At 38.5% G+C, this 19,603-nt stretch overlaps 3 protein-coding genes and 1 long non-coding RNA gene across 4 annotated transcripts; all 4 read left to right on the forward strand.

Annotated features, from left to right (window-relative positions):
• Positions 1-2,325: 2,325 nt before the first annotated feature.
• cfap99 (cilia and flagella associated protein 99) lies at positions 2,326-6,956 on the forward strand (the record flags this gene model as incomplete). The annotated part of the gene is made up of 15 exons (XM_083924587.1): positions 2,326-2,439; positions 2,514-2,658; positions 2,766-2,860; positions 3,662-3,768; positions 3,857-4,034; positions 4,194-4,274; positions 4,535-4,603; positions 4,775-4,861; positions 4,970-5,058; positions 5,277-5,481; positions 5,624-5,765; positions 5,851-6,002; positions 6,126-6,331; positions 6,669-6,858; positions 6,951-6,956. The coding sequence occupies 15 exons, from the start codon at positions 2,326-2,328 to the stop codon at positions 6,954-6,956; spliced, it is 1,866 nt and encodes a 621-aa protein (XP_083780713.1).
• A 1,993-nt stretch (positions 6,957-8,949) lies between these two features.
• Positions 8,950-11,704, forward strand: LOC310955005. Its single transcript, XR_014593431.1, has 3 exons — positions 8,950-9,069; positions 11,267-11,440; positions 11,572-11,704. It is a non-coding gene; the product is annotated as an uncharacterized lncRNA (long non-coding RNA).
• A 135-nt stretch (positions 11,705-11,839) lies between these two features.
• Positions 11,840-14,882, forward strand: LOC310955004 (uncharacterized protein). The gene is made up of 6 exons (XM_083924720.1): positions 11,840-11,902; positions 12,149-12,212; positions 13,230-13,318; positions 13,440-13,552; positions 13,643-13,799; positions 14,645-14,882. Exons 4-6 carry the CDS (start codon positions 13,442-13,444, stop codon positions 14,800-14,802), a joined length of 426 nt encoding a protein of 141 aa, XP_083780846.1. The 5' UTR covers positions 11,840-11,902; positions 12,149-12,212; positions 13,230-13,318; positions 13,440-13,441; the 3' UTR covers positions 14,803-14,882.
• A 2,872-nt stretch (positions 14,883-17,754) lies between these two features.
• On the forward strand, positions 17,755-19,586 carry mrpl35 (mitochondrial ribosomal protein L35). The gene is made up of 4 exons (XM_083924713.1): positions 17,755-17,798; positions 17,969-18,134; positions 19,076-19,220; positions 19,320-19,586. Exons 1-4 carry the CDS (start codon positions 17,768-17,770, stop codon positions 19,506-19,508), a joined length of 531 nt encoding a protein of 176 aa, XP_083780839.1. The 5' UTR covers positions 17,755-17,767; the 3' UTR covers positions 19,509-19,586.
• The last annotated feature ends 17 nt before the right edge of the window (positions 19,587-19,603 follow it).

A 19,603-nucleotide genomic window follows, 5' to 3' on the forward strand; every position in this document is an offset into this window, starting at 1 on the left:
CATATATTAATCACCACTTATCTTTACTTTATAAAAACATGTCAATTAATATTCTAAATGTGTCCTAGTTTATTTCCTGTTGGAGAGTAGGTGAATGAAACCATATGACAGGAAGTTAATAAGGACCTGGGTTGTTGAACTCCACTGAAAAGGACTATAAAAGAAATACTGTAAGTTTATAATTGGTCGTATATGTTGTGGTTTATTAATGAATTACGCAGTTCAAAATATCATCTAGGCCTACTCCTTCTCCTTTATTGAAGAATCTACATAGCCTTTAATATTGAAAATATATTTAATTTCAAAAGCTTGTCAAACTGCCTGCTTCACAAATGTAAATTCTCAGTTTCTATGTGCTGGAGGTTTGAAAGTACCACAACAAACTCTGCAAAAGTTTCAAATTGGACCATGATAGGCTTCCAAAATAGCCTACTCATAAAAGCATGCTTTTCTGTTTTGAATTCAGATCTGAAGTCAGCACGAAGAAAACGTCCCTCTTGAATGAAGGTGAAAACAGTCTTGTGTCAAACTGCACACACGTCACTCTGCAAAGGGATTATAAGTAACAATGAGCAAAAAAGCAACTGATATTTAAACACATTTAGATGAAGTCTTCATCAGCAGAGCGTTGACAGCTGAACTTGTAATTACTGTATAAACTAAGACTTCTTATCCATGTTGTCTTGAGACTTGCGCTTGACTGTTCAGTTTATGTTAATCAGATTATGGCAGGAAATCAGATGATGCATTGTGAGACTGTAAAACCCCAGTTTGCATGTGATTTGGACAGTAATCAGCTATTTAATCTCTTCTCCCTACAGTTGATTGTAACAATCACCCATAGGCCTGCTGCCTAAATCTGGCTATAATTATCAGCATGTATTTCCTTGTTATAGGTTGTTTATCACGTTGATGTTCTTATTGCAACATTTCCAACTGTACTTGAAGGCAGCGCATGGCTCGCACAGACGTCACAATATGCTACGTCATATTTATTGTTATGGTAGCCAACAAAGGATCAGAGGCCTGTACTACGAGGCAGGATTTGACACTTATCCATAACAGAAACTAATGCGACGTGACCCGGGATCCCCAGTATAACTCCACACTGTGTCGCACGGTGCTGTAGTCTAAAGAGAGACGGTTTGGTTTGATAGGTGCTGGTGCCAGCCCATGACTGTGGAGAGTATGCTGCATGGAGGTGGATGAACCTCACACCCCCAGACCAGACATACCATGCCTGAATACTGTACCCGGACTTTGGAGCATGCTGTCTGAATCCCTTTGTGCTACAGATAGGCCTACATCCACTTATGTTGAATTCTATAAGTTATCCAGTTTCCTCTACAATTAAATATATTAAATACAACGAGAGCCTAATAGAGTAAGATAATAAAGTAGATATAGATCATGAGTGTCCGAGTGGTTTCAAAACCCAGAACTAGTTGCTTTTTTATTTAAAATATTACATGATCTTTGATAAGTTGTTTTACTAATTTGAAATAATATAACAATAATGATTGCAAATAGTAGCAACAACTAGTATTTATACGTAGATACATAGTAGCCAATATTGGTGACAATATCTAAACTCAATTGACTAATCTTTTGTTACAATTTCCCTATAATTACATCATCACTACGTCACAATGTTTGATGTTAATAATTAGACTCCCAAGTTTAAGTGTAGATATTGTGTCCCCATCCCCAGGCAATACTGGTTTATTGTGGTCAAAAACAACGAATTATTAATGATTCAGTGATTAATCTGTTTCATCTTTGCTATTTTAACCCCCTTAAATCACAGAGCTCTGCCAGTTTTTTTTTAAGTTAAACCAGAAACAGAGTTTTTAAACCTGATTTACAACTTTAACTGAATTCCTGTTTTTTCTTCAAACAAAACAGTCCGATAGCCTAATAAAAAATAAATAAATAAATAAATAAAAAATCATAATTAAACGTCCCTTAATCCAAATACATGCTGTTAGTTCCTGTTACTGTAAGGCACTTTCATCCATTAGGTGTTTGAGCTTGGTTACATGTCTGTTTACGCTAGTGTGTTGCTAAGCAACAACGGAACATGGCAACGGTCCGCGGTAAAAACAATCCGCTCCATTTGCTTTAGGAAATACTTTCTGTGAATGTAGGCCTAACGTTACAGTTTAAAAGCAACCAGTTTGGTGTGTCTCAGCTAAGAGTAAAATGTTACTTTTTACACATTTACACAGTATTTAGGGTGGGGCCTACGTACTGTATTTCTTCAGGCTTTTCTCTCAGCAAAGTTCCCCACATCAATCTGCACCGGCTTCTGCAGGTCGATACAAAATGGCATCAAGCTATGGATCACTTGCCAAGGAGGCCATTGTGCTGCTCGATAAGTTCAGCGCTGGCAGACAGTGTTTGGATGACTTCATGGAAGAGGCTTCACAGGATCTGCAGGTAGGTGGACTCAGATCAGTGCCCCGGTGCTGCTCCTGCTGACACCTGAATGTCTCTTCTGTCATTTGTTGCAGAACATGGATACTCTGCATAAGGAGCTCATACTTGGTGTCGTTTCTGGATGCATTGAGCACAAAAAGTTGCTGGATGTAGTTATCAATATCTTCTACCGGCAGAATGGAAAATGCTTATCTAGAAGTGATCACAGTCAGTTTCTCAGTAAGTTAATTAACTTAACAAACTGATGAATTCTAATACAAATTTGACTGATACATAATAATAATAATAATAAAATACTACAGCATTAATACTATGTTGTTTTTCAGTTATCTGTTACCTCGCCACATTTTCTCTTGATGACCTTGGACTTCAGCGTTTTAGCAACATCATCAAATCTCTGGACACCAAGAAGATGCACATGGTTAGAACAAATGACAACTAACTGTTAGTGAATCATTAGTTAATGAGTAACTCCTTATCAAATTTCATAGAGTAGCTACTGATTAATTATTGATTACTTCCCTTATAGTTTTTATTGAAGACTGTAGATATTGGTGAGAGATCCTATGTTAATGAATCATTAAGTGATGATTAGTTCATGAATATCTGTGTCGATCATATTGATCACAACTCATTAATTACTACTTATTTAACCATTAGTTAATGTTTTTGTGTCCTGTAAGTACTGAATTCCTCATTACTTCATCATTATATTATTATATGATTGCTTGCTGTTTTTGTGGCCCTTCAAGTTTTCTTTTCTCTTTGTTTCGACTATTATAAGTATTATTATTATGTAGTTAATTGTCTGTTTCTGTTACTGCTTTAATGATTGTTTGATTTTGTAAGGTGACCTTGAGTGTTCAGAAAGGCGCACATAAATAAATTATTATTATCATTACTATTATTATTAAAGTGAAGCTATTACTGAATCAAAATCATTATTTTAACTATTAGTTTCTTAATAACCAAGTATCTGTTAATCATATTCAGATCACATACATTCATAATCACATCAATGGATATTATAAATATAACCCTGGTCACTTTAGTCCAGCGACTGTTGACTTTATAACCTTTTATACGGGACTGTCACAGTGCGTAAAAGCCGCCCCTGCATGCCCTCCCAACATAAGTTTGCGGCACGTGTGTTTGTGAGCCCTCCAGAATCAACTGACCTAACCAATAAGTGTGTGTTTGTGTATTGTGTTTGGCTGTATAGTTCCTGACTTTCTTCTTCACAAACCTCACCACGTGTATACAAGAGGAGTGGAATACTATCTATGATGCTGCCTATGTGGAGAAACAGTGGATCGGCCCTCTGCTAAGGTGAGAAAAGCACAGGGAGAAGAAAAAAGAGAAAGAGAAAATCAATGTTTTTCCAGAGGCAAGGAATAAAAGCTTATTTATCCTTTAGATGGCAGCCTGAGATGGATATTCTCATTGACCAGCTTGCTGTCAAAATATCACGTGGGAGTCGGGTCAAGAAAGCTCAGATTAAAACCACTGAGCCGCAGGAGTTTGCTCTCACCAAACCTAAACCTCGACCTCTGCCTGTGCCTGAGCTCATTCCACTGAAGGAACAATCAAAACCAGTCAGTCCCGTTTACAGTTATAAACACCATTCCCTTCACACATTGTCACACAGTTAGTTTCTGTGTGCACTACTGTCTTATATACACTATAGACAAGACAGGTCATTAAGCAGTATCATGTGTTGAGGGGGCCGTGGACTCAAGGCTTTTGTTTTATAGGTGCCAAATAGCACATACAGGGCTCCAAAAGAGATGCAGATGATAGAGGAGATCAAACAAAAGAACCATCAAAAGACTGAGGTACAGTGTCTGCTTTTACCATTATCGTCAGAAAATAGGCTTTGGCTTTATGGTCGGTTATACAGTATATTATGTAATATAAAACGTAGCTGTAAATCAACAGCTGAGATATGCAAAACAGACAAACATTGCATCACAGCACATTAGAAACAAAGAGAAAGTTTGGGATTCTGTTTTGTTAAAGCGGTTTTTATGATGTATATGATCATCAGCACTTATACCAGCCTCTGTAATGACATCCTATTCGTTTTTCACCAAAGGAACTGCTCTATGAGGCAAATATGAAACCGTTCAGATGTGTAAATCCACAGAAGTCTGAACACACCAAGGTAGGGGCCATCATCTGGGCTTCACTTCTAAAGTAACAATATGGATTCATTCAGTCAAAGTTTACTGTAGATACAAAAACAGATTCACTACTGAGTAAATAAATAAAGTGAGTGATATATTGAGTCAGTAGACAGTCTGAAGTCAGTTCACATTTCTTCTCTGTATTGCAGAGAGTGATGTCTCAGATTAAGGAGGACTTGGACTCAAAACTCAAGTTCAATTCATTTCATTCCTCTGGACGTCCCTCCAGTAATAAGGTGAGATCTAATCATTTCACTTGCTTCAGTGGATCAGTCTTCAGCATGATAGTTATAGATATAATATAATACCAACTTGCATGTGTATTGGTCTGATTCTCTTATTAGACAAACAGCTGGTCCATCAAGCTCAACAGTGCAGCCATCCTGAGGCAGGGGGCGCTATATGACCGTCAGGTGGAGGAGCAGCTGCAAAGGTACAGCGCAGCATTTAACTGCCATTGCTTGAACTATTTTAGTGGGATTATACATCTCAGCATGATCATTATCATGCACATGATAGTACTGACTCTGAGCAACATTAAAGTAATACTTATGGACGATGGTTGTATATGTGTGATGACTGCAAAAAAAATCTTCTTAAATTAATTAATATATCATCATCAAAGTCATTTCTTTGTATTTTTTGACACAGAATGGAGCGTCTGGCGGAGGGTGCACGTGAGCCCTCGTCTTTCCTCCAGTGGCAGAAGGAGACACGCGAGAAGGACCTTCAGGAGGAGCTGGCCAAGACTGAGCGCAGGCGCCTGGAGGGACGCATCAGTTATGAGGAGGCAGCGATGGCACGCAGACGTATTATGGAAAGCAACCAGAAGACTGCTCATCTGAAAAAAGAAGAGGTGGGTAAAGATCCCTCGACAACTGATAAGAAAAGTAATTTACAGGAGATTACACGGTACTTTAAAGCGTGAAACAAACACCCTCTATAGAAGTCATTTACAACCATGCAGTCTTTTTTTACGGTTGCTTTGTTTTTTGCAGACAGCTCATCTGATGCGGAGATATGCTGAGAAAAGATTGCAGGAGGAAAAAGAAATGAGAGGCTTGGTGCAACAAGTGGCAGAAGGACACAAGAACTCCAAAACAGCTAAAGAGAAGTTACAGAAATTCAAGCAAAGTATAGGTACGCCTCATTTTCACAACAAGCGTGACATCACTTATTCATGATTTCCTTTTTCATTCTCATCAATTTCACACACATTTTACAGTGAAAGAAGTCTCTGAGCAAAGACGAGAGCTTCTTCAGCAAGCGCTGGAGGAAGCACAGGCAGAGCTCAGCAGGAAGTTTGAAATCATCTGGGAAATCCGTGCCATCGAATCACTTCCTCACATTAGGGTCAAGAATTTCGACAGCTCAGAGGTCAGTGAAGGACAGCATGGATTTCAATGTATTCATTTGCAAAAGAGTTTTTTAATCTCAATGTGAATAAATAATGTGTATATATACTTAAGTCGTGACGAATACTCTGTTGCCCAATGTCAGACTGCAGGCCATGAGCTGCTGGGAGAGATGTCCCTATTGGAGCTGAAGGAGCGGCTGGCCCTCCTGAGAGAGGCGCAGCAAACAGAGCAGCAAGACAAACGGGAGCACATCCTGGAGGAGAAGCAGAACAAGAAGCAGCTGCTGTTAGAGCAGCTGGACACCATCAACCTCCACACAAGAGCGCTGGCACAGGCTGCTGCCATCAGGTAGGGAAAATGTTTGGCTCTGACTTAGGGCATGTGTCCACATAGCGTCTTTTTATGGCAGAAAGGTGCTTGGAGTGCCTGCACAAACAAGGCGGAGAACTTAGAAAAAAGGATGTTGGATACAAGCACACAAATATCACCCACACACTGGGGCGTAGGACTTTTGGGAGGAACCGGGACTGAGAATACAGGGCCCTCACATGAGGAGAGCCCAGAAAGATATTAGAATAAATAGCTGTATGGGAGAAGGGGCACATAAAGAATGCCAATGTACAGGATACATGATTTGGTGCTACACTCCTGCCCACACATTCACAATAGTTTTGGCATGTTGCAGGAAAGAGGAGAGAAAAGCCAGGACGGGTTTTCATCAGGCTATGACTCAGGATGAGACGGTTTTGGCTCTGACGAAGAAGCTTGAAGAGAAACAACGAGAGCGCCAAAAACTGAAGCAACTTGAAAGCAAGAAGTCCAAAACCTCTGAGCAGGCAGCAACACACACTGTTAGAAACACAGGGAAACACAAGGTGAGTAGGACATACAAAGAGGAACTGACTTCCCTCACTAAGTAAGTTGTAAGCCTTCTCTGTTTTTGTTAATGGATCTTTCTTGTTTGAAGCTGTAATAATATTCCCCTCTCTCTCTCTCTGTCTCTCTCTCTCTCTCTCTCTCTCTCTCTCTCTCTCTCTCTCTCTCTCTTTTTTTTTTACTGCCAGAAAAGACAGACAGAGAAAAGCTGGGAGGAATTTGAGCTGAGCTTAGAGCGTCAAATCCAGAAGGACGCTCCTTATGTTGTTTCTCAGACAGAAGCATTCAAGACATAAATATGCGCAGCATGCTCCACAGGCCTGTGAATGTTTCATTTTACATCAGAAGGATCATTAGTTATATTTGTTGCAAGAAATGCGTGGGATGGGGAGCTTATCATTTTGAGTTATGTTTTTGACACATTATTAAATTGCTGTAAATGTTTGAGTGGCACTTATTTCCACAAATAAGCTAATTATAATTATTATCATTATTATTTGCATATTGTGGCGAGTGATTATCCAGGATTATTTATCTTGTAATATTAAGTGTTAATTTAGGTTTGTTATGTCCAGTAAATGTTACAAATATCTTCCCAAAGCAAAGTTCCCCCACCTGTTCATGTAGCGAGAAAAGGGAAGTGGATCTTCAACTTATGACTTATGCAGAACATTTCCCTTCCCCAAAACAATGTTGGTGTTATTTTTGTGGCTTTGTATGTTTTGGTAACCAGTTACTGTACAAAATTACTCATGATTACTCATCATCAAGATCATGCACCAATATCATCTGTTAGAAAACACGCACTTGCAAAGTAGTAGTATGTATAGTATAGCACAGAAATGTGACAGCAGATCTGTAGAACTTGTATCTTTATAATGCAATATCTAATATACCTAATCACACACACAAGTATATAATTTTAGTCAACTGAAGTCAAGGATTATTTGATTCAAATCTAACAAATGTAACACACTAGCACACCTCTAAAGCATCCAAGTGAAGGAGTGAACTAGATTACGGTGACACAACGTCAGAACAAAGCATTGGTATGTCCCAATAGAGGAGGTTTGAAGTGTTGGGCTCATTTTACTGATGTCCTTTTTTGCTTTTCGGGAGGAATTCAGAATTAAAATGAAGCGTTGCAGACGTGGCCCTTTAAGGAGTACTAGGAGTAGAGGTCAGTGGTGGTTGCCTCTGAATCTGCCCACTCCCCAGTGTTGATTGATGGAGACAGGGTGTCACTAGTGCAGGGGGACACTCTGTCCAGGTGCACTTGAAGGGCTAATGAAGTAATGTGAATCAGACCATGTTTTGTATTATGCTGCCTAAAACAAGTGTGTTGTGCTTGATACTATACTGCAATGTTTCTATATTGTAACACCCCTGCGTGTTGCTTTAATCCAGGCTGATACAGACATGTCCTACCAGTTAGCAATCGTTAGTTGTAAACAAGGTCAAGTGCTTCTTCACATAAATATGGCGAATGTTTTCTTCAGGGTTTTAAAAATTATTCCAAGTTATAGCATGGAAATCTCACAATCAGGGTTCAAAATTCACTTTTTTTTGTCCACAAAGGGTTAGTGAATGTTCAAATGTTACCAGCCACTCAATAGCCAACATAACTATTTTTTCTCTTTAAGTCTACCATTGATACTTTAAGACATTTTATGGTGAATAATCAAAACCCTGACTCACAATGTTTCTATACTCTGTAGGCTAAATAAGGAACACGACTGCTGCAGAATTATGTAAAACCTAAAAAAAAAAACATTCATGATATTTAATTGTTAATAACTATATCAACACATATTATATATTATATTATACATTATACATGCAATAGTTAACTGATAGATATACTGTAGCCTACAATACATTTGATTGGAACCCCACTACAGGCAGCGGCGCCCCTGCTGACTGTTCAGTGTAACAACAAGATGTCTGCCTGAATACGACCCATTTTCCTCCGTTTATTCCCTGTAAAGCAAAATCACATGATGTGTATTTTGTCATATGACACTGATGAGAGGACTGATCCCACTGCGAGCGAGCGTCACTAACGTCTTCTGTAAAAACAAAGGCATCTCGGGCACTTGTCAGGGATGAGATGCTGTAAACCGGACTTTGTTTGGTGGTAGTACTCGATCATATCTGGAGGATGGACTGCCGGGGAGTTCTGCCTGCGATTTGCGCCGCTTGTTTCATAGGTAAGTCTCTTTAAGTCTCACAAAAACTGCTGTAAAGCCAAATGTCTACAGAGATATGATTGAGATATAATAGAGACCGCAGTGGTGTCACCACCTTACATTGAAACAGCATTTTACAGTTTATTGTTAAGCTTATTATTCGCTAGATCTCGGTTGTGGAAAAAACAAAAACACTATATATTGAATAAAAAGCAATGCAGTAACAAAAGCTAAGAGTGAAAGGTGAGACATGCTTTCAAAAAGTTCATTAGAAGTTTAATAATAAAAATGTTACTTTTTACCACACAAACTTCTGTAGTTTAACTTTATCCTCGTGTTATTACCATATGTACTGACTTACTGTTGTGTTTCTATAGTGGAGTAAATACTAATCTTCTGTTAAATGATGGTATCTTACTGTGGTATTACAATAATCTCTCTGAAGGAGCTTAATCGTTTTGCTGACATTTGAATCCAGCCCTGCCAAACTTTTAAGAGTGCAGCATTTCTTTCTGCCTGTTCAACAGAGGCTTGTGTCAAAACGTTTGAGAGAACTGGAGAAATCACATGACCCCCTTTTCTGAATAATTACATTTCATGAGAAGGATGGCTCTTATTCAAGAAAGCACTTACGCACATGGCTAATGTGATTACCACCACAATATGGGCTCTGTTTTGCTGATTTGCTTTTACCTGTTGCCTTCACTTAAACGTGAATGTTTTAGTTAGGATTTTGTGGAGTGATTTAAGATGTCAGGATAACACAGGTGGAAGACGTTCTCCTCTTTTATATTAGGAGAGCCAACCTCCTTTTAGTTTTTCATACTGTGTCCCAGAGGCTGGATCCATGTTCAGTGCATGTGTAAGAAAACAGGAGGTGCATTTGCAGTGAATCGATCAACTATTTAACATAGAGACCATTATAAATGCCTGATCATTTAGATAAATGCAATTTCTACATAACACAAGTCTCTGTGTTTGAAGGTTAAGTGTGTGAAAATGTGAGCAGAAACAACACAAATAGAGGAAGAGACTGAACCAGTGAACATTATTACAGATATTATTTATAATATGGTTTCTAATAGATTTGTTACATTAAGAAAAGAAAACGCATGCTTTTAAAACCTTTGAAGACCAATATGTAGTTATGTGAGTGGTTTTGTAAATATAGAGAGTGAAGCGTATACCAGAAGCAAATAACCATAGCACAAAAAGTTCTCAGGCCAGTTATTTTAATCCTATTTAATATTTGGCTTTTTATTTTTGTCTGCACTATTAAAAATTCAGGATTAGACACCACACTCCAAAACCCACAGAGAGATTTGCAGGATCTCTGCAACTGTTCAGCTGCTGGTCAAATCAAGAATTATGCTCCTTTTATTTAATTTATTACATATAGGCTTACATAACTTTTTTATGAGATGCTTGACAGTCAAGAAATGACACAAAATGAGGAGAGGACGATGGGGAACAACGTCAAACAAAATTGAATTGTTGATTTTGCATAGCAGCCAGAGCGATTAAGAAGAAGAAGAATTACTTTTATTTATCCCACAAGGGAAATTCAATTTTTTCACTCTATTGTTATTCATGTTACAAGCACACAGGCCCGAAATACGCACACATGCACAAACAGGACCTATGTAAACGCAATAAATGGAGAGATGTCAGAGCGACCAATTGATCAACAACAGCACCTCAGCAGTGCCCAGGAGATGAACTGGCACGTCTCCAGCCACCAGTCCACGCTCCATTATTGGTTCACACATGGACTCGAACCTGCGTCCCTCCGGTTTCCAGCCGAGTCACCTGGACTGAGCTACTGCCGCCAATCGAATAACTGATTAGTTGTCAACCATTAAATGAGCCGCCAACTATTTTGATAATAGATTAATCGGTTTGCGTCATCTTAAAGACAGAATGCACTGATTTCAGCTTTTCAAACATGAATATTTTCTGGTTTCTTTCTTCCTCTAAGACAGTTAACTGAATAACTTTTAAATGTGAAGAAAAAGACGCATTTGAGAACTTCATCTTGCAATTTGGGAAACTATGATTGACATTTTTCATGATTTTCTGACATTTTAGAGACAGAACAACTAATCAGTTAATCATGACAAAAAATCGACGGATTAATCAACAATAAAAAATAATTGTTAATTACAGCCCTGTATCAGTCAAAGTCAGATTTGAAACATCCAGTGTCCTTGTCTTCCAGGCTTGGTGGTGAGCCAGACCACACTTACTCCTGCCACGATGAACACCACTTTCATGGAGAATGTGACCACTCTGACTATAACTCCCGTGATTCTCAGCAGCACGACCCCGGGCTGCTCCGCATTCAACACTTCTACTTGTGAGCCCTGTGCACCGGGATCACAGTACGACAACAGTGAGTCAACGGCCGTGTCATCTGACATGAATGATTCATCTGTATTTTGAGATGACCTCTCAGATTTTCTTTACTGCAGAGGTTAAAACTGTAAAGTCAAAGTTAAGAAACACTGCTCCATCCCTCCCCAGACACCCTATTGTGTGCGTGCTGTTCCGACCCTGGGCTGTGTCTATTTCCTGGAGCCTGCCTGCCATGCACCAGAGGTTTTTATCAGCCACTAGCAGGACAGCAGCAGTGTCTGCCCTGCAGTCGGGGCTCCTACACAAAGTAAGAACACACAAGAAATTGCCAAAAAATTGTTTTACTTCGGATGCTTCGCTTCTGTCTACTTTACTGTTTAATTTATTGTGTATTTTACACTAACGCACAGTTTCACTGGAAGTCCATTATGTCACCCCTGCCCCGCTGGATCCTTCAACAATAACACTGGTGGAGACGGTTGCACAAGTTGTTCACCAGGTTTGTTTATTTAGCTCTGGATAAAAAAAACTACTGATGTAAATCAGTAACTAGTTCTAGGTCAGAAATTAGACTTATATGTAAAATGTCTTAACCAGATCCATTATAAAATAACTTTCACTTTAATAATAAATTAATGGATTATCTACATATAAAAATGTATGATTATTAATTTACATGCAGTGATCTAAACCTTGATAGAAACATGAAGCACTTGTTGGGTTGTTTTCTGTCTGTTGCTTTCAGGTTCTTTTTCATCGCAGCAGAGCTCCACGTCATGTGCACCGTGTGCACTGGGACGTTTTTGCAAGTAAGTTGCACTCTAATGCCACAAGGTTTCTGCTCATATTTCTGTTTCTTTTGTTGTTTGTAACTAAGAACCCACTGTGGAACATTCGTAACTATCTCTGTAAATAATCCCAAACAACATCACATGATTTCATCTCATGGTCCTGTTTGGCACAGATGCACCCACACACACACAAGACCACACACAGTCCCTGCTTTGATTAAATCAGTGAGATATGAAAGTGGCATGTATGATCATGTCCCAGCAGTGAATGAGGCTTATAGAACTGGACTTGGAAAAAAGAGGGACAAGGAGCAAGGGCGCATACATCTTTTCAACATTTGGGGGCCATTAAAAGGGGGCCATTAAAATTTCATTTCCCGCATTCCTGTGGATTTTTATGCACCAATTTATGGTGGAAATAATTTATTTATGTAAAGGAAAACACAGGATATGATTTAAAATATAGAAATCATATAATATGTATGACTTGAAGCAACCTATTCTTTTATGACTTAAATCTCCCTTATTTCTTACCTTAGTTATTATTCTCGCTCTAATTTGCAGCTGTATTAGAGCAGCTTTTGCTGTGTTTATTCCATCTGTTGAAGCTTAGCCTCAACATCTCTTCTTCTTGTTTTATGGCAGATTTAAACCGCTTCTTTTGAGGTTGTACACTGCCCCCTACTTTACTGGAGGTATTGTTGAGACGTGTTCTAGCGGTTCTTCAAAATCAAATTCCTTGTTACTTTCGTGCTTTTATTGTGCGAGGAACAAATGTACATGCTCTAAATATTAAAGGGGAGGGTTGGAAAGAGGATCCATTGGTAGAACAAGAACATCATCTTTAGGCCCGGCTCTTTACTGTGACAGTCATATTTAATCTTTAACTTCATTAAGTGTCCAAACAAATCTAATTGTACACACATCTGAGACACTGAAAAACAGCGATTCACATCCTAATCTGGCAGTGAAATATTGATATACTGTAGCTTGTCCATTTACAGTCACAAACAAGCCTGTCTCTCTCTGTGACAGCTCCTCTGGTTGTAGCCAGTGTCAGGTGTGTCCTGGAGGAACAGAAGCTCTGCAAACTGCTGCTAAAGCCTGCACACCGTGTCGACCAGGTAATTCACATCATACTGATGTAAAGCTTTGGGGCCCTTATTGTTATTTCTTAGTACGGCAGCTCTTGACAAAAAGGGGTAAGCCTGAATATCCAACCAGGTGATATCTGCTTTTGAACAGGCATGCACAAGGCTCCCCATCAGACCATGTGTCAAATCTGCGGCAGTGGCTTCTTCCAGATCCACTGGGGCCAGGAGCGCTGTGATTTATGCCCAGATAATCACTACTGCCCTGTGAGTACACTGTGAGGATATAAAACCTGTGTGTGTTAAACAAATATCTCGCACATGTTTGGTGACAGAACATGTTGTTTGTTCTCTCAGAGTCCAGATGTGAACCCCATTCAGTGTCCCAGCGATGCGTTTTGTCCAGAGGGCAGCTTGTCTCCAGGCTACTGCATGGAGACTTTCTTTCGTAAAGAAGGGGAGACTTGTGAATTAGCTCCTGTCACTATTGCTCTTTTAGTTATTGGAGGAGGGGGTGAGTAACAGCTAACTGTTCGGTATGTTTTCCTGATAGTTCAGAGCTTCTTTCAAAATGCCTCTTTACTTAACACCATGTTAAAGACATTGGACTTACAGTTATACTTTTCAAAGTTGACAAGCTTCAAGCTGCAATGTCCCACATTTATATAATTTGATTTAAAGAGTTAGGTTACACGCTAGAATTACCGGTACTAGCTGGTGTTTGATTTTAGTAATGCTTCATAGCTCCCCTTTGATAATATTAAGCATGCCTATTTTCTTTAGCTTAATGGGACAGAGCTTGTTGAACTAAATATGCAACTTCAGAAAACGCTGATGTACTTTCCACGCTTGATTTAGCAACCGATTAAAAAGTACTGTAAAACGAGGTAACCCTTCTGTACAGACTGGATTGGTTGGGTTTTTTTTTTTTATAACTATATGAATGGAAAGTAGCCAAGTTTATTAAAAAACAGTCCACTCAGCAGGTATAACTAATGAAAAGGAAAAGTGTCATTGTTGGAATGTGTAGTCCGTCTTTAATGTAAAATGTTGTTTATTACTGGATCTATTTTAAGTGATAATGTGAAAATCTGTGCATATACTGTATTAACAAAGTATTTTTCTGGGATTATAGTTTTTGCCCATGTTATACGATAATTTACTTTTCAGAGAGACTGTTTATCCAATAACTGTCATGAAAACAGTAACACTTCACTCTTAGCACACTGAAAACAGATTTTTTCCAAAAAAACACAGTGAATTAAAATAAGAAAAGCATGCTCACGTTTCAAGATACTCTTTGTGTAATAAGCCAGACAGAAATTTCCTGTAACGTATTTTTCCTCTCTCTTTCCTCAGTGGCCCTACTCTTCATCATTTTAATGGTCCTCCGTCGACGTAGAGACACAGATGGAGAGCTGAGTGTAGCCCGAGCTCCATTATTACGCAAAGCGCGACCCCAAGGTCGATACTACGGGATCCCCTGTGATGCAGAACCTGTATATGCTGGCTGGTGAAACAAAGGAACTCGACTTAGCTTTATTAAGTGCTCGGTAGGACAAAACCAACTGAAGTCTTTTCTCCGTATGGGTCTCAACTGAAGACTAAGGATTCAAGGAGGAAGACGGATGGTGAAACCCCAGACTGGTGCCTTGAGGGTACTATGACAATCTACTTGCTTTCTCTATGCAGTGCATTTGAATATATTATTGAGAAACAGCAGTTTTAGTAAATCCTTGTAGTTTGACACTGTTACAGTTGGAACAGCTTGGATCAACTGTAACAGTGTCAAACTACAGACAAACACGCTCCTTTTGTAAACTAGATTATTGGATTATGAGAGGTATGCTGGAACTGTGAAAATGAACAGCATGTCTTGATTTGGTGGGAACCTTTCTGGTTTATGAAAGCACTTTTTTTTACAGAGGTAATTGATTTACTTTGCACTTATATGCTGGTAGACTTCAGGATTCCTGCATCAACGCATGTAGTTCCACAGTTACAGAGAGGTGTAAGCTGCGGTTAGCGCCTTGTGTTTTTAAATATATATGATTACAGCACATTGTGTTGTCTGTAGTTTCATAGATACCTTTGCTTAATGTTTTTCATCTGCTTTTTTAAAGATTATACTGTATTTGTATGTTTTAAAGGAAAATATATAATAATGAACTTGAGCCTCAGTTATTTTGTACTCATTTGAATTACATTGCAAACTTAAAATACATTGTTTTTAAAGTGTCTGTGATAAAAGCATTAACATTTACATTATTGTTACATTATTTGTTTCACTTATTGTTAGATGCAGTTTGTTGGTGTGCATGTCAAATGTATAGACCAAACTCTAAGAGGACAATATTAAACAAATTTACCCCATCCACAGAGGGAAACCATGAAAAACATAACCAGTAGATCTACAGATTTTCTAGCCATCACTAGAAAAAATGCTGCCAATATTTTAAGACCAGGTTGTCCGTAATGTTCCACACAGATTGACATCTTTGACCTCTTAAAAGCCTCAGATTTAACTAAGTGTTTTTGGTATAATAATCACATCACAAGTATTCATTGGAACACATGGAAACTGCTAAATGTTACATAGTCTCTGTATTTCTTTGGTAATGTTTGTGGTATTTTTGCTGCAGATCTATTTTTTCTATTATATGCAATTTGAATATAATTCTGGATGTGATGCCTTTTATTGTGGACTGTTTCACATTGTTACCGTAATAGAAACATTTCAAAGTAAATATGTAGGATGCTAAAACACAGAGGTTCAGTGCACACTACAAGCTTCTATTACAGCAGACGTTTGGACGTTATAGCAGAAAAACCAAAGGTGTAATTAATAACATTAACGATCCAGGGCCACTGAACTGTACTCTACTAGGGAATATGGTCATTGTTGATGTTATTAGTTGTATCTGTGCCTTTCCTGCAATGATAAGTAAAAAATGTCGGCCATGAAAAATATGTATTCAGTGGATACAACACGGTTTACCAGACTAAAGAAAAGAGAGAAGTCCTGTGGTTTGGTCACACTGAACAATTCTTTCCACATTATGCAAACGTCCAACTGGAGACTGTGACAAATGTCAGATCTCTGGCTCAGATAAACATTTTTACAGAGTGTGACAACCATGGAATAGAAAGACACGCTTCTGATGTTTCCTAAAAGACTGTGAGTTACAGTAATAAACAGAGAAAGTTGATGCTCAACAGACTTTCTAGGCTGGAGGCTGAAACTTGCAATAATTATACGATAATCTGTGTAGGATTTTTATTTCAACACCAGATAGTGGTGGTAGAGCGACTAGATCCTTTAGTAAGTAAAAATTACAATGCTATAATGTAGAAATACTCCACTACAAAAAAAATGACTGCATAAAATGTTATTCTAGTGAAACTACAGCAGGTATTTGCATAATAACATCTTTTTTTTTTACTAAAAAGTAAAAGTACTGATTATCCAGAATGACCCTTCTCAGTGTGTGTTATATATATTTTTTATTTTATTATTCGATTGTTATCATAGATGCATTAATAGACATTTATTTTATTTAAACTTTATTTAACCAGGTTAGTCCCATTGAGATCACAGATCTTTTTACGAGGGAGATCTGGTCATGACAGCAGCAATACAGTTACAGTATAAAAAAAAAAATCAGACAACAAATAATTATCCAAATAAAAACATACTTAACACAACATGTAAGAAGGATTTCAATGTTTGTGGAGGTGGAGCTAAATGTGTCTGCTACTGGTTTATCATAGGCCTAGAACAATGCATGGTAGTTCTCATGTTTGTTTTTTAAAATAAAGCCTTTACAGTATATACATATTATTTAAGTGGCTGACAATAGGCTACATACAGAGGCGGATTAATGCACAGGCTGGTCTTGGCTGCAGCCTAGGGGCCCCAGGTGTGCAGTGGCCCTGGATTGACCAGACTATTATTTACTACTATTACTATTATTTATTACTATAATTAAAAAACAAATGCCTCCTATTGGGGCCCTTAGAAACATTAAAAACAGTCACTCATAGGATAGATATGGGACACATTTACCCAATCAGCTGCCATCATGTGCCCGAGTTCATAAGGTCAAATGATACGTCACACACTGTAAGTAGACAGTACAGTGGCAAAATGTCGGAAAGGAAATGTGAAAAAGAAAAAGCACAACGACTGAAAGAGCGAGACCAAGATCTACTAAAGAAAATTCCTAAAGTGACGGCATTTTTCAAGGTTGCGGACTCTTATTTTTATTATATTTTTTATTATTAATACTATTGTGGGGGTGCCCTGCTGTACAAGTAAAAGTACCACAAAACTGTAATATAACACATATAATTAGAATTACTTCAGGTCCAGTAACAATTGCTAGGTGGCGGTAATGCACTGTGTCGTATCAACGTTGCATGCGATAAAATTAAGTTTGTCCAAACAGAGCACCGTAGTGACGCGAACATTCAGGAGAAAACATGGCAGCCGCCCTGGCAAGGAGAGCGTCGGGTCTGTATCAATTTAACATGCCTGCTTTTACATTTCACTCCCTCCGTAAATGTTTAGTGTTTCTTCCACCTGATTGTGCGCACGTGTCATTTGTTAGCACGGATAGCACGTCGGTGTTTTCTGACTGTGACTCCTCTCGTGTGTGTCCATGTTGTCCTTGTGTCTGACAGGGCTGCTGAGGCCGCTGTCGGTGTCTCTGTGCGCCCGGACACCGCAGCTCTGTAAGGTCTCCAGCCTCCTCCAGCCTCCACCCCTCTACTGCTCTGCTGCAGCCGCTGTCCGCGCTCCTCTGCGGGCTGCGGTGCTCCAGACACCCCGGAACAACATCCTGCAACGGTACAGGACAAGAAGCACCACTCCACTGTCGAGTGGATTTTAATACAATAGCTACTGTTTATTTTTAATGAAAAGACACTAAAACATTACTTTTCTTACGTGTTCCAGAGTTATACACAATATTAAACGTGTATTTCTAAATGTAGAAACAATAAAAGTATAAATTAAAGTGTATATATACAATAAAACATAGAAAAAGGAATGAAAAATGACATCAAAACAGTATGGGGTCTGCTGAACTCAGGGAGTAAATTTGAAATGCCTAAATAATCTAACAGTTTGTGTCAACTTATTATTTTTAAGTTTTTTCATAGTGGTCAAATATGATTTCAAATCTAAATCTTTAAAGATATGAAAGGAGGGTATTTTGTTAAGACGAATAATTTCATGGTTATAGTATTTTGTTGAGATAATGATCAAATGAATTGTGTAAGTTTCATCTGCTGAATACTTGGGATTGTTAAGAATTAGTAATAAAAACAATTTTGTTAGTATTACATAGGAAGTTGAATATGAATACGCAAGGCTCCCTTTTAAACTCAGATTATCGTGTCAGGGACCACAGATTACATTATATTTACACTATAGCGAAAACATGTTCACACCCTTGTCTGGGGCGCCTTCCTATTGAAGGGAGAATATTTTACACTGTGTGCTTTTTGTGTCAACAGAATCAGGGTTGGGATTACATCTGGAGCTGCAACAAAAGATGTTTTATGATTTGTTCAATATCAAGCTAGTTACTGTCATTTAAAAACTAGTTTAATGTAATGACTGAATATCCCAAAAGGTTAAACACCACAAACAAAACGCTATTCTGCAATTTTATAGCTGGCGTGGACTGAGAAATGACAGAAAATGAAACTGCACTAATTGTGTTGTGATAAATATTTTTCTGTAATTTGAGTGAACCTCTCTACTCTGCTTCTGTGTTGCTGCAGGGTATCGGCGCTTATCCCAAGTCTGACTCAACAACCAAGCAGAAGTCTGACTTATGTCAGTCTGAAGAAGGGGAAGGCGAAGTCTGTAAAATCGGTTACAGAGCGATTTATGAGGCTGCATTGTGGCCTTTGGATCAGGCGCAAGGTACATAAGTTTACTGTGAACTGCCTAAATGACTCGTTTCTTTTCTTTGCATCGTTAATCGTGTTTACGATCTTCCTTCTTGTTTTCACGTGTAAACAGGCTGGATACAAGAAGAAACTGTGGAAGAAGAAACCTGCTAGACGAAAGCGCCTGAGGGAGCATGTATTCTGTAACAAAACACAGTCAAGGCTTTTGGATAAAATGACAACCTCCTTCTGGAAAAGGAGGAACTGGTACGTCGATGATCCATACCGGAAGTACCACGATCGGGTCAATCTCAAAGTGTAATTTTCCGATTCATTTAAAGACATGTTTTTTTTTCTGTTTGAACATAATGTAACATGTTATATATGTAATAAAATGATATCTTACATTAACCTTCT

The sequence above is a fragment of the Echiichthys vipera genome, assembly GCF_963691815.1.
Source record: "Echiichthys vipera genome assembly, chromosome: 12".
NCBI lineage: Eukaryota > Metazoa > Chordata > Actinopteri > Perciformes > Trachinidae > Echiichthys > Echiichthys vipera.